At 29.9% G+C, this 16,204-nt stretch overlaps 1 protein-coding gene across 2 annotated transcripts; it reads right to left on the bottom strand.

Moving 5' to 3' along the window:
- Window positions 1-1,678: 1,678 nt before the first annotated feature.
- On the bottom strand, window positions 1,679-9,232 carry LOC147807234 (uncharacterized). 2 transcript variants are annotated; one of them, XM_087168023.1, is made up of 2 exons: window positions 9,109-9,232; window positions 1,679-2,876 (listed from the first exon to the last, which is right to left on the bottom strand). In XM_087168023.1, exon 2 carries the CDS (start codon window positions 2,858-2,860, stop codon window positions 1,769-1,771), a length of 1,092 nt encoding a protein of 363 aa, XP_087024149.1. In that variant the 5' UTR covers window positions 2,861-2,876; window positions 9,109-9,232; the 3' UTR covers window positions 1,679-1,768. The 2 variants fall into 2 exon arrangements, with proteins under 2 accessions (XP_087024149.1, XP_087024150.1); XM_087168024.1 differs by lacking the exon at window positions 9,109-9,232 and adding an exon at window positions 8,425-8,742.
- Window positions 9,233-16,204: the final 6,972 nt, after the last annotated feature.

Here is a 16,204-nt window from a genome sequence, read left to right as displayed (position 1 = left end):
GGGGCAGAGTCCTGATGGAACACAGCATCACCATTAGGGTACAATCTGCAGTAATCATCCTTAAGAAAAGGCTTTAATATCTTCTGTATATAATACTCAGAATTTATTTTGGCCCCAGGCTTCACATACCGAGGTTTGATCGCACCATGGGCGGATATGCCCATCCAAACCATTACGCCTTTGGGATGAGGCACCGTGGTTGATGGTGTCAAGTCTCGCCTGTTCTGCCCGTGACTAAGATATTGAACTTTAGATTTAGCATTGGTATAGATAGATAGATCCAAGCTTCATCAGTTGTAATGAACTTTCGCCATCTGTCCTTACGGAGAAGCTTGTAGAGGGGCCATGAACGTTGCCTCCTAATCAGCACCGATCTCTCACTTAAATGATGACATTTAGGTTTTTTATTGCATTTTTTCTTCAACTTTCGTTTTAGTTGATAGCCTACAACTTGCTGACTCACGTTAAGAGCTTTAGCCAGGCTTGCCTGTGTTGGTGGATCCGGTTTTGATATCATCTTATCAAGCTTCTGCAAATCTGATTTCTTCAATTTGCTCGGCAGTCCACTTCTTTTTGGCTTTGCATTATTTTGCATCGATCCAAGTTTTGAATTCTTGATGCGACTGATATGGCTGAGTGAAATCACAATACCTTTCTTCTTAAAATGGATTTGTATAATCCTGTGGCTCCAGCGAAGTTCTAAAAATGCTTGTACTTGACCAATTAGCTTTTCGTCAAATTTCTTCAAAGGCATTTTTGTGATTTTATGAAATAGTATTGCAATTGAAAGTCTAATAGCAGAGCTTTAGATCAGTAAGCTATATATGTAAAAAGGTTTTAAAACTTTAGTGGTAGATAGCCACAAAAGTGATCCCTATACTTTTTTGTTACCCTGTACTAGGTTTAATGCCTTAGAACAACTATATTTGTATATTAGTGTTTTATTTTAACTATTCTAATCACATTTAATTATTTGGTGGTTCTCTTTTAAAGGAGAACATATTCTCAAAAGAGGCAACACCAGGCTGCTAGAAAAATACAGCAGTTTCTCAGACAGTCCAAAAATAAGTAAGTGTGCTCTTTTTTAAATGCTTGTTCTTTGGGCTATTCTTATACATTTCAGTCTTTCATATTATAGATTTATTATTTGTTATCTTTATGGAAAAGAAAATATTTTTCTTTCTTGCTAACCAGTATGTGGGATTACCAGTATATGAGTTTCATGAATATCAACCTAAAAACTTGTTTTCAGTATTGCATTTTATTTTAGATTAATACAATAAAATTGAATCTACTAATTTTAAATTCTTTTTGTGACTGACTTTTTATATCCATTATGAAGTCTTTTTTTTTTTTAATTTAGTTGCAATTTGATACTTTTGCATAAGCTTTTTTTAAAATTTTTCTTTGATGCATGATGCTGTGTGCTTTTAAATTCAGAAATTGAAAAGTTATAAAATGTATGTTGAGAACTTGACCACAAATTGTAAAAATTAAAGTCTTCTACAAATAAAAAATTGAATAATTTAGCCTGCACTTTTCAGAAAATTATAGCAAGGAAAAGCACGCTTATTAGGAAGTACTATTTTTTTTAACCCAACTCTTAAACTGTATTTTTAAAATTTAATTAGTTCTTCAATTCTTAATTAATATGAACTTAAATTCATAAAACTTGCTATTTTTAATGATTTTAATTTTTTAATGTCTACTTATAAGAATATATACATGATATGTGCAATTAACATTAAAAAAAAAAATTGTTAACACATTATTCCATCCAAATCACTTCTGACTTAATATCAAATCCAAAGAAAGGGACTGGTTTCCTTTCACTAAGGTTTAATTTTATGCGTTCATTCTTCAAAATTATTGGTAGTGAAGGATAATTGGAATCAATGCAGTCCAGGAAGATAGTGGCAGCCTCATTCCCAGAGAGAAACCAGTTCGGTTGAATTCCATCAAAAACCACAAGTTCTGTGTTTCTGCCAATTTCCAGGAGCTGTTGAGTTCTGCTAAAATCAAATCGTGGCCCACTCGATTCTCTGTTCTTACAGGGGCTGGAAAAATTTAAATCATTAAAGATCAGGTGAGCGATATGATGTGAAAACTCATGTGCTGCCAGTGTCAGGAGATCTGCATTGTGTTTCAAAGTGCTTGGATACCCAGCAACATTGCTTGAGCATATTAAGATGCCGTCTTGAAGGGATGCACCTCGAAGAAGCTGAAAGGGTCTAAAAAACGTAGTTTCATAGATGCATCCAGAACTGATTTTGTTAGAGATGTAGTTAATGTCGATAGGCTGAACAACACTAGGTATCTCCAATGCAGAAAGACTCTTTAGAATAGCTTCCAGAATTGGTTGTGACAGGAGTCTTTGTTTAAGTCCTGTAACTTTCTCCATGGTCATTCCTTTTACCATAGTATCTGCTGTCACGTCTTCCAGAGCACCATCAAGGAAGTTGCTCAACATAATATCATAGAACTCCATTTTTCCCTTCCCAAGGAAACCATAGTTCTTCAATGTATCTTCATCAATGAACATTTTTGAGAGGTGTAGAAAAGTTTGAATGTAAATCTTATTTGTGTCTGATCCATTATTGAAATCCTTTCTCAGAAATCCCAGCAACTTGCACCATGTGCTTCTTCTCAAGCCTCCTTGGTGGTTCTGGTGCTGGATACGAATATTCGAAATTATACAGTCCCTTAAAATTGCTTCATCAAAAACATCCATTTTTGCAACTTGAGTTTCTGAGACTGGCGTTTTTGGAGACATCGTGAAGGCATCCTCAATGTTTATCACTTGATCAGGAGCACCAGTTGAACGGCCAATGTAATCTTGGATAGTTTCAAGAGATCCCATGGTTCATCTAGATCTCCTATAACAAAACAAGACTTTTTTTAAAGCACAGGTCTATGCTGATAAAACAGGGATCCAATATTATATTAAAAAAACAAACAAAGAGATGTAAAGGTCCTAAAAATATTTAATATAAATTAATAATGAAACAAAACTAAGATAAAGTGATAATAGAATATTACAAACCAGCAAAGAGACAACAATCTAATTTAAAACTATAAAAGAATAGTTATAAATCTTTCTCACAAGGTACCAAAATAACGAAATTGCACATATGAGAAATTCTAACCAATTAAAGATTATTTAAGTCTTTTAATGATCTACATTTTTTCAACGGTTCTTAAAATTTGACTTCTTTTTTAACTACACATGTTGTGCGTCCTGATGGAATAGCATGTAACGTGCTTGCTCCAGAGGAGATATGAAAATTTTAAGTAAATTGTCCATAATTATCTCGTGGTGGTAAATTAACAAAACTCCTTCTTGATTATAGGGTATATTATTAGCTTTTAAATATTTTACTACAGTTTTAGGATTCATATTTTTCACAAAAGGAATTAACAAAATTAGATAAAAAATTATAAGATGTTAAAAGTTTAATACATTTGTCCAAGTGTAATGGGCATTGACATTTTTTTATTCATTTAAAATATTTTTTAAGGTATTGTAAAGTATTGTACTGTGGCGTATAGTATCGAAACGTAAAGTATTATTAGGTACTGTATAGCAGTAAGGTAGCGAATTATGGTAATATAGCATGGTATTAAGGAATGGTACCGTAGCGAATGGCATCGCAAGGTAATGTTTAAAAAATAAATCTAATTAAATGAAAAAACAAATTAAATTATTTACCCCCAGTGAGAGTGAATTAATAGGATTAGATAATTTAATAACCAATGTACCTGAATTACAAGAATTAATTGAAGAATCCGGTTATAATATTCAAACTATCAATAATGGTGTTAAAAACCTAAAAGGTCTTCCAGATTCATGTAAAGATACGATAATAAAATTTTTTAAAGCATTAAATAACACACATATTACTAAAGAAATATATAAACACTCCAATTTTAGAAAACAAGAAATAATTGATAAATTATTAGTCAGGGAACAGGAATATAAAAAAATTATTACAAAACAAGCATCTAAACACAATGATGAAACTGGTATAGGCGAAATAAACAAATTGTTTAGTACGATGGTAATAGAAACAAAAGACAATAAGAAGATAAGTAGATATATGAGCAAAACTTTAAAAGATATAAAATATCAAGATGATTTTAAACCTATACTTGAGAAGAAAGGTATTAAGGAATATTCTAAAAAAGAATTATTAGAAATGAAAACTAATAAAAAAGGTTCAACATTTAGTGATATTGAAAAAATTCAAATAGTTAATATTCCTAAAGGGAAAAATATTATCAATAGGAAAATAAAATAAGAGATAATTTTACCCCATCATTAATTTCTAAGAATTTAATAGCATTTAAATATAGCCAATATTGCTACCAATTATCTAAGTTTATTTTATAGAATACATAAATAATTGTGATATTTTTATGCAACAAAATGTCAAGGAATTTAATGCAATTTTATTTATAATCCCATTTCGTATTAAATTTTTTAATTGAAAAAATATTGGGAATAAATAAATAAATCAAGTTATTTCAATCCAACAATCAGAAATCAACGAATTTCAAAGAAGAGCGAAAGGTTTATACCATAGATTCTCAACCTTTTTAACTTTGCCGCCCCCTAAAAGAGCAAAAAACATTTCAACGCCCCCTTTGTGAAAATCCAGTTATTTAGAGCATGGTGACGGAGCAAGGTGTGCTGAATTATAAGAGACAACATTAAGCAATTTATTAAGAGTTAGATTTGTTTGGTTTTTAAAAAAAATAATGTATACATTAGCTCGATGCTTTTCCTACGACAGATAATCGCAGTCTATTAATTAAAATGAATACGGTAATGAAAAAAAAATATACGACATAGAAACGTATGCTTAAAAAGAATAATTTATTGTTAATTAGATAATTAAGAAAACTCCCAAAATAATTTTTTTACACTAAAAAGTAGTATTAAGGAAATATTAATTTCCTAACGTTGGGTTCAATACTTTAAGTGAGGTGAAGACGCAAGTCTCTTCGTTGTACAATTTCGAGTTGATTTCTTTTCTTTTTTGTGTGACAAGATCCGTAACAGCACTGAATCCACGTTTAACAAGGTAGGAGGAAGGGAAGGCATTTAAAAAAATTTTAGCGATTGTCCGCAGTCCAGGGTATGGGAGACTGATGTTACCTTGAAGCCAAAATTTTGTGGGACGATCATCACTTCAAAGTTTCATTAGTTGAAAATTCGACCAATTTCTCATAAATCTGAACCTCTGCTACTTCAATATTCACAAAAGGGTTTATAACCCAATAACCCATTGAGGGATTGAACCCATTGAGGGATTGAACCCATTGAGGGAATAAAACGTCTTTAAAACGGTCAGAAAAGTCCAAGTGCAAAGAGTCAAGGTATTGACAATATTCTTGTGTATCATTAGAGTGAATTTCACCTGCTTGGCTAAACTCATTCCAAACAAAATTTTGCTTCCACAAAATGAGTTTTTTCAGAAAGACAGAAATGACTGTTTTTGTAGAGATCAAATTGAGCTCGTCGCCTTGAAATTGTAAATTAATGCAATTAAATTTTACGAATAAATCCGCCAAAGTCTTTCCTAAATTCTAGCAGTCTGTTTCTCAGAGCTACATCTCTGTTGTAGAGGAACTCATAAGCACAGAATCGAAAAGATTCCAAACCCTATTGAGACAGGCTCCTTTGGAAAGCCAGCGAATCTTGGTGTGTAGTACCAAAGCGATTGAATTCTTCATCATACGCCAGTCTGAATAATCAATCGTTGAGAGCATTACTGTGAATTTTGTTCACAGCAAATATGACATATTGCAGTAACTGATGCAAACGGTTGCTGAGATTTTTTCCTATTAAATGCTATCTGTAAATCACTCAATGAACAGCTGAAATATCTGGTATTACCATTTTCAAAAGGGCGATAAACCCACGATGTTGACCCCCCATTGCAGGAGTTCCATCAGTGGCAATTGACATAATATTCGCAAGAGGAATGTTTTTCATCTGTAAAATAATCTTGGACAGTATTAAAAATAGATTTACCTTTGGTATCTACAATCAAGCTTTTTGTAAAAAGCATCTAGAGAATACTTTTTCCTATCTTTACAAACCGTACCTACGCCTACAGTAAAACCTACATTGCATGGTAACGTTGATTCATCAACTTGAAGGGAAAATTCGCTGGATATCAAAGGTTTGCATAAAGAAACTTCAACGTCTTCAGCCATCTCATCATTTCGTTCCCGCACTGTATCGTTGCTTAATGGGATATTTTTGATTACATTGGATGCAGCTGGATGGTATAAAGCTGTTTCTAAAACTTCTTTGACAACCGACAGTATCAACTCTGAGCCGATGGTATGAGCTTTCCCAGAATTAGCACTATTATAAGCTATCAAACCATCGTCGCATTTTTGTGATGAGGTTGCTATCAACCCTGAGACCGAAGGTGCCTTCAGAAACTTGCATTTGAAATTTTTATTTTGTTTGTTAGGATGAGTTCTTTGCAAATGCCCCTGCTAACGGAAAGATTGCATTGTCTCATAAGATAAAACTTTGTTACAGAGTAAACACATGGGCAGTTGAGAGTTCAACATAGATTGCACAAATCCAAACTTCAAGTACGTGGCATGGTATAGATGACACTTTTTTTTTGTTAAATGACATTGTTGGTGGCAGTAAACACAAACGATGGTAGAAAATAAACTATTTCTCTAAATTAATAAATAATTTATGGTAAAGAACTAATTCGCGGACATACCTGGCTAAATAAACAATGAGATCGAATCGACGAATCGATCGAATCGACGATAACGAAAATCATCATAAGAAACACAGGTCAAATCAAACATTCATATCGAAAGCTCATGAACTTTGATTTCCGCCAAATGGTATGAATGTTTCAGAGCCATTCGCGAAATAGCTTGAATGAATCAGAGGCAAAAACTTTTGACTCATGCGCTGCGCTGTGTTGGTTCGGATCGGAGAGTAGGTGTCGTATAAGTTCGTTTTATTTGTGATACAAAAGGTGTATCGGATAATCTTAATTTATTATATTAATTTCATTTTTTTTCTTTAATATTAATTTTAGATTAATTTTATTTATTAAATAAATATAATTTAATTTGTAATTTTATTTGTAAGTTTCAAAATTAAATTTGAATGACAAAACATGCTCATTGCCCCCTTACTGCCCAAAACATACCCAACGCCCCCCTACTGCCCAAAACAAGTTCACCGCCCCTCAGCATACTCCCAACGCCCCCAGGGGGGCGGTATCGCCCCCGTTGAGAAACAATGGTTTATACAGATCAGAAGACTCTGCAACCAATGAGTTTGAAAGAATTATGATTAGGAACATGAATTCTCAATTTAAAGAGCATGAGAATAAAATTCTCTAGCTAAAAGCATTGAAAATATATTTTCTTAAATAAATGGATGACATTCGGTGTTCAGTCTCTTTAGAATTTAAACATCCAGGTGAATTTTATGAGTACAAAATTCCTGATAGAAGATGTAAACAATGTAAAATCTATACAAATTGTAAGCGTTTGCAATGTGAATGTGGTAGATATTATACTAAAATGCATTATCAAAGACACTTGCAATCAAATTTGCATAAAAAGGTAATAGATGTTTAATAATTTTTTTTAATAATAAATTGGTTGTCTTAAAATGGAAGAACATTTTAATCAATATAGATTAAAAGATTTATATACTCTTGCTAAAAAACTAGGTATAAAATATGTGAAGAGTTATTCTAAAGATGAGTTAATAGGAGAAATTATAAAACAGAAAAAAGAAAGAGAAAATAAGAAAATTAATAAAATGTTTCCATTTGATCAGGATATAATATCAGAACCAAAGAAAGGAAGAATTAAGAAGATTTAATGCAAGCAATGTGGTGAATACATTAGAAAAGATCAAATGCTCTTACATAAATTAAATAAACTTAAACTACCAGAGTTATATAATATTGCTAAAGAACTAAAAATACAATACATTACGAGATATAAAAAACAAAGCTGATAGAACAGATCATCAGACAATATGAAAAATGTAAAAAAGAAGAAAATAAATGATTTATTCCCTTTTGATGAAAGCATAATAGTTCCTCAAAAGAAAAAGAGAGTCAAACAAATAAAATGTGAAATTTGTGGTAAGTACATTAAATAAACCAAGCTACAGCTTCATAAAGCTAAACATAATCCTGAACCTGATTTTATTTTAGTTGCTTTTACAGGTAGAGTATCAACATAATAATATCATGGGTGATTTAGACATTCCAAGTTATATGGATTCAATTAAAGATAAAGCAAATAATCTTATTAGAAATGCTTTAGATATGCATAAGAATATTAAAATTAATTTAGAGTTGGAATGTGATTTTAAAAATTTAGAACAAGAAATGACACACAAGTTTTAATTACCTAATGTAATAATAAGAGAAGAAAATGAATGAATTAACAGCGAAGTCGTTGGGACTGTAATTACTGGGACAATCAGCAAGATGTTATTTATAGCCAGATGTGATGAATTGGAAGTCAAAGGGTTGGGCTCTAAACAGAATAGATAATTTAAGAATTAAGTGTTTTCGATATTCAGTTTTAGGTGCGTAAAAACACCAAAAAAGGATCCACAAAGATGGTCGCAGTATCTCAAGCCGGAATACAAAGATTTATTAAGTCTTAAAGGAATTGACTTTCCAGTTAAAATTCAAGATATTCCTAAATTTGAAACACAGAATAAAATTAATACCACAGTATTCAGTTTTGAAGACACTACATTCTATCCGTTATCGTTTATTTTGAAAATTATTATTGTTGGATTAAAAGTTTAAGTCGATTGTTGAATAATATTGTTAAATTTAAAGATTTTAAGACAATTAAGAACACTTAGGGACATCAATTTTAATTATTTGTCAAAGTTTGATCTGTGCACGATTTGGCTTTCTTTAAAATATTTTCATCAAATGTTACATGGAAGCAATTTTGATTTTTACGAAAATAATCAGCTTGTAATATTTTCTTTAGTTCCCATTACTAAGAGATGACCAAAACTGTGATTCAAAAACGATTTCACTAAAAACTAAGATAAACTACAAACTAAATTACCTTTCAAACCTAAGATTCAAAAACGTAGATAACAAATCAAAAAAACCGCATGCGATTTCTTCACAATAGTAAACATTAGCTCTGTTGCCAGATGCCGTCAACTGAATTTGCTTTAAAAAAAATTCGTCTGCGTTCGATAGCCGAGTGAAACGTTTTCTCACCGATCTATATTTAGGGAGCGTTCTCACTTTCAATGAGATTCTTAAAGGCAGATGCGTTTCCGAGTGTGTTTCAGCTACTGCGTCGTTGCATTGATTTTCTCCCTTGTTCGAGCACGTGCCGAGAAGATGCAGGAATTTGATTCCTGCTCTAAAAAATTTGTTCGGGTACAGATTCGGATCTGCAAATTCGGTGGCTCTGTTGTAAAAAATGTGAAATAAAATAGAATTATTTTTTTTTAATTAAATCTAGGAAAATCGGAAGATGAAAATAAAAAACCGGAAAGCGGAAGTTTCGATAAAAAAAAAACAGAAATCTTCCGTCTAAACCGGAAGAGTAGGCAGCTATGTATTTCATCTTTACTACATTTGCCCGCACCTTCAATCTTTTTTTGATTTTGCCTAACATGAATTCCATAAATATAAAGCCAACTTTAACCTAGATAAAAACTTCTGGTTCCTACACCTTAGATTTTAAAATCCCGAGAAAGATTCACTGTTTGTATTCAACTTAAACTTGCTTTATATTACCTTTACGTTACCCCGCATAAGTAATTGTTTTCAAAATCTCGATAATTTCTTTATACTTTTGGAACTTAATAAATACTTCTTTTTAAGAAAAAAAAAACCATTTCTGGCCTTAACCACTACCTCTTCAACAACCATAAGCGTTAACTGCAGCACAACACAACGTCCGCTTGGCGGCAGTGTTGCCAGATTGGGCTACTTTTAAAAGTCCCCGCTTCTGAAAATCAAATTTGGGCTACCCGCTACTTCTTGGGCTACTCATTATTTTTCAAGCTACAAATCTTAAAAATAAGCTACATTCTTACAGAATTTTATGCTACTTTTCTTACAGAAATACTTTTTTAAAAGCTTTTTCCTTTTCTATTATAAAATTATTCTGAAAAGTCTGCAGTTTCTTTATCTTTTTTGAAAAAGAATATTTTTATGTCTTCCTGAAAACTCACCAGCTTTAGTTTTGGATTCTTTATTTGTTTTGATGCGCGGAGTCTAGAATCTCTCCATATGTATGCTTCAAAACATAGACTCGTGAAATCTCAAAGATATATATGGAAAAATGCACGGCGAGTATGAATCGAAAAAAAGGTTTAACCCTGACCATTATTAATCGTTTATCTTCTGACGACACGTTTAATCTGAGTTAAAACAAAATATTGAATTTGACGGCATTTTTAACGCAATGCATTGAAATTTAACTTTTCTTTTTAATTTAGTATATATATATATATATTGTTTTTCTTAACTTTCTTAGTGTTTTCTTGTATTTATTTATTTATTATATATATATATATATATATATATATATATATATATATATATATATATATATATATATATATATATATATATATATATATATATATATATATATATATATATATATATATATATATATATATATATATATATATATATATATATATATATAATATGTATATACAAGAGATAAAAATTCTGCCAAATACATCCCATCCACAAGGCCTTTACGTGTAGGTTAAGATTTATGGAGAGTTGTTAAATATATATATATATATATATATATAATAAATAAATAAGACAAGAAAACACGAAGAAAGTTAAGAAAAACAATAAGTTTCATTTATTGCGCATAAGCTGCAAACAAACAGAACTCTCTAGATAAGTTCAAAATGAAGATAAAACAAAGAAAAATTATAGACATATGAGAAAAAAAGGGGGGGGGTAATAAGTAAAAAAATAACAAACAACAGTTCAAAAAAAGAAAAAAATATTTTATTTTAAAAAAAACCCGGAAAAAAAGATATAATCTTTTTATCAGCCCACACGATTATATCCGCAAAACAGAGTGCTTTCTGATATTGTATCAATGAAGCCAAAGGAAAATATATATTAATACAATAGTGTGAGGAGCACTCAAAAAATTTTTTTACAAAAATTACAACGAATAAAATAGAACACAAAAAGTAAAAAAAAAATTAAAATCACATGCAAAAACAGAAAATAAAATAAAATAAAAAGGAAAAACAGTATAAAAAATGGACTATAAAGCGAGTAGCGAATAGCCAATTTCATTCAGATTGGTGTCAGTCAAACAGAGGGAAACGCGTACAACTTATCATTTAAGATTATACTTTACGGTGACCGTTCGTACTTTTATTAATTTTACGAAATGTTATGTTCACATTTATATGTTTCTTTTTGATAAATCATTTGATTTTTTTCCGTTACTTCGATAACATTGATTTTCTTATTTTAGAGTACGAAATCATATTTTAAAATGTCTCTTGACATAGCTGATCAGGGAAAAATAAAGCGAATCGGTGAACGTGTAAAGGAATTAGTGGTATTATGTACCTGATAAAAAATTTATTTCCTTCCAAAATATATAAACAGGAATTAACAGTTGACGTGCTTCAAGAGCTTAAAAAAAATAAAAGAGTTGCATGACATGAATGAGAAGAAATAAAAGTGATTTGAAACATAAGACCAAAAATTACCAATATGGAAAAATTAAGGTGAGAAACACAATTAGAAAAACAATGCATGAAACCTTTAATGTGTCTAAAATAAACATTAATTTAGCTGCATAATCTATACATAATAATAAAAGCGGCTGTGTGTGTGTGTGTGTGTCTGTAATCACAATATATCGCCCCAGAAGCCTCGCCCAGGCACGAAACTCGGCACATAATTGTGTTTTGACATAATGAAGAAGTATTTTTTTTTCTTTTTTAAAAATTTGGATTAGTTATTTAGTTATCAGTCATTTTGTAAGTCTATGCTTTTCGTCTGCTTTTTCGTCTTCAAAGAGCCATATTCAAAAAACTATTAAAAAATGCATATACTTTTCCCCACTCTTACAAATGTATGCTAATGCGAACCTTACAATTGAAATATTAATTTTCGACAACTTAAACCAATGATATACGAAGGAATTAATAATTTAATTGTAAAGTTCGCATTAGTTTACATTTATTAAAGTGGAGAAAAGTTTAACTTTTGTATTAAAAATGTGGCTACATATTCGATACGTAAATAGAACGCTTCGTTTTGATATATTTGTCGCTGTTCATAATTGTTATAATAAGTTTTTCTTCTTCTTTCCACGCTCTATTTTTTTTTTCTTAAGCGAAGACGATAATTTTTGTAGCGATATTGTAGTACTTTGTACAACTAAAAATTCTTTTCACAATACTTTAAAAATATTTACTTTATTTTCTTTATATATACAGAGAACAGTCGGCAAAGAATTCGATTAGGTTGAAAAACATTTTGCTAAAAAGGAACGAATTCCAAAAGAAAAAATAAGCAACTTAAAGAATAAAAATGCTGATGCCAGCCAATTTTTTGAAAGTTAACTTAGAAATAACAAACCAAACGATGTTAAATAACAAACCAAACGATGTTAACAAAATGACGTAGAAAGCGCAACTAGATCAAAATTATACAAGCACAACTAGATCAAATTATAATGCCTGAGTGCTTGACGTAACAGATATAGAAATAGAATTTGATACCATAAAAAATTATATAGAAATAGAAATGGATACCATAAAAAATTTATTCGTTTTCGTGTTCTTTTCATGTATTTAGCATTTTAGTTTTTTTTTTCTTAAGCGTTGTAGCTATATAATTTCAAACATCCTCAAGAGCTATAACACATCTGCAGCAGAACTGGATATGAAGACAAAATTGCAGGACAGGAACACTTTAATTGTCCACTAATCTTCAGATTTCCTGCTACGTTACGTGAAAACCTTCAGCGTGGCGGACAGCTGGCCGCCTTAGGCGGCTAGTACATAATAAACATCTTTTAAATCCTAGGCACGAATATGTGATACCGGTGTTCTCGAAATGGTAAGCAAACGTTTAATATAAAATAATATATATTAGGCCCAAATGGTATATATATATATATATATATATATATATATATATATATATATATATATATATATCAGAGTTGGCCGTTGATTACAGATAATTACAGCTATGTAATAAATTACTTGTAATCACGATTACAAGTAATCAACTACTTGTAATCGTGATTACAACTTTCAAAAAATTTTGATTACAGCTGTATTCATGATTACAATTCTGATTACAGTAATCAATTACTTGTAACCATGATTACAAGTAATCAATTACTTGTAATCGTGATTACAACTTTCAAAAAATTTTGATTACAGCTGTAATCATGATTACAATTTTGATTACAGTAATCAATTACTTGTAATCATGATTCCAAGTAATTGCGATTACAAGTAATCACAACAAAAACGATTACGAGTAATTATGATTACAAGTAATCAAAATATATGATTACATGTAATCATGATTACATGTAATTTGATTGCATGTAATTGTGATTACTTGTAATCAAACTATACGATTACAAGTTATTACGATTGTATACTATAGACAAATTTTTTATGTAAGTATTCATGCGTTTACATATTTTTATGTACATAGAATGTACGTACGCATGAACGTACAATTTGCGATTCCTATATATATAATGTATGCACAAACGTTGTTTGTACGTACAATACTCGTAATTATATTGTAATATACTTAATGCAATGCGCATATGCTTAGTACATATAATTATGCATTTATTATAATGTACGCATGTATGTTAGTTTGTACAAAAAGGCAATGTTTTGTATCTTTGTATACATAGACAATGTATGTATGAACGTATATGAAAATAATGTTTATGCGTTTGCATGCTTTGATGTACTTAAGTACATATATTGTATAAATTTACGATAATAGCACGTATATACAATGTACGTATGTATATAAAATTGTACGTATTTACGTACAATATGTAAGAATTTTATTTAAAGGTGTAATATATGCACATAGTTGCGTAAATAAAATGCGTACATGTATACATGCATATTTATATGTACATCGATATATGTGCACGCAAAGTATGTACTTATGTACAACTTACGTATGTACTTGTATAACTACATATTTTGTTAATACTTATGCGCATGTAATGCATGGATGCACAAAAATATAGTTATATGCACAATGTACGCATGTACATACAACGTATACATGTACATAATTACAAGTAATGTACAAATACATGCGTACATTTAAATATATGTAATTACAATATACACATACATTGTGCATACATTAAAAAAAATTACATGAGTAAAGTTATTAAAATTTGTTTTAAAATTTTTTCTAAGGCATATGAAATTCGACCTCATATTTTTTAGAAAGCAAACGATAATTTTATTTTGAATTTCTAAATATTAATTCCACAAATAAAATTTACCGTTTTTCTTACCATTTAAAAAATTTCTATGAAACATGTATTATGCTATAAAAAAAATAAATCTGTATTGTCAAACATTTCATGAAAATACCTGAAAATAATTTTTTATTCAGAGAATTTCAAAATGATATAGAACAATTAAAGCTGAAAACTAAATTTAAATATCGTTTGATTTTGTCATTTAACTAGCTTGAGTCATTAAAAGTTAACTTACATGCATTTTATTTATTGCATTGTGCACATATTTATACATAAATGTAATGTACATATGTATACGTGTAATGTATGTACGCATGTACAATGTATGTACATATATTCATGTATTGTACGTGCATATATAGCACATATGGATATGCATACATGGAGCATACGTGTATTGTATATGTGTGGATACATTCTTTGGACATATATACATTGCACCATATGCATAGATAGGGATAGCATGCATGTACACATGCAAAATTTGTACGAAAGAATTATGCCCAATATATTTATGCACATATGTACTGTATATGTATACACATATGTACATTATATGAACATTATATGTTCATTTCATCATATGTACATTATATGAATATATATCTGTACGCTATATGTATATACATCTGTACAATATATGCATCTCAAATGTGTGTATGTACGTACGTTATGCATGTCGAATGTATGTATGAATATATGTAAAATATAAATACGCCCAATGTACGTACAATCGTACACAAATGTACTATGCATATTTGGATACATACATTGAGCATGAACATATTATGTACATGTTCATAAATACACTGGACATGCATATCATGTACATGTATACATACATATATTGTACATCATACAGATATACCTATATTGTACATGCATACATATATTATACTGTTCATAAATAAATTGCACATGCATGCATGGGACATACATTGTACAGACAATGTATGTATGTATACACGTACTTGTATATTCATGCGTAGATGAACATAGATATACATTTTACATACACAAATATTTGCATAAAATGCATATATTCATTGTGTATAAATGTACATGTCTACATTGTTTGCACATACATACGTAATTATTATCTATATACATACGTACATATATTTTATACCTACAATATAAGTGTATGTACATATGTGTGAAACTAAAATGTCTGAACATATGCACTAGATAAAATCATATGTACATACATTTTAGTTACATTCATTTGTACGTATACAAATACGTACAAAATGCAGTACATGTTAATATGTGCAAAATGTATCATTATAAAATACATTCTACTATCTACTGTAAAATATAATCATTTATAAGAATACAATAGTCTTGTAATCGTGTATTTAGATTACATGTAATCATGATTACATGTAATCATATATTTTGATTACTTGTAATCATAATTACTCGTAATCGTTTTTGTTGTGATTACTTGTGATCGCAATTACTTGGAATCATGATTACAAGTAATTGATTACTGTAATCAAAATTGTAATCATGATTACAGCTGTAATAAAAAAATGTAATCGATTACATTTTTGACCAACTCTGATATATATATATATATATATATATATATATATATATATATATATAGAGAGAGAGAGAGAGAGAGAGGGAGAGAGAGAAAGAAAGAAAT

The sequence above is a fragment of the Parasteatoda tepidariorum genome, chromosome 7 (assembly GCF_982258835.1).
Source record: "Parasteatoda tepidariorum strain Cologne lab strain chromosome 7, Ptep-v5.0, whole genome shotgun sequence".
NCBI classification, from domain to species: Eukaryota; Metazoa; Arthropoda; class Arachnida; order Araneae; family Theridiidae; genus Parasteatoda; species Parasteatoda tepidariorum.
Note: the sequence above shows the minus strand (reverse complement) of the source record. Positions and strands in the feature narration are given on the sequence as shown.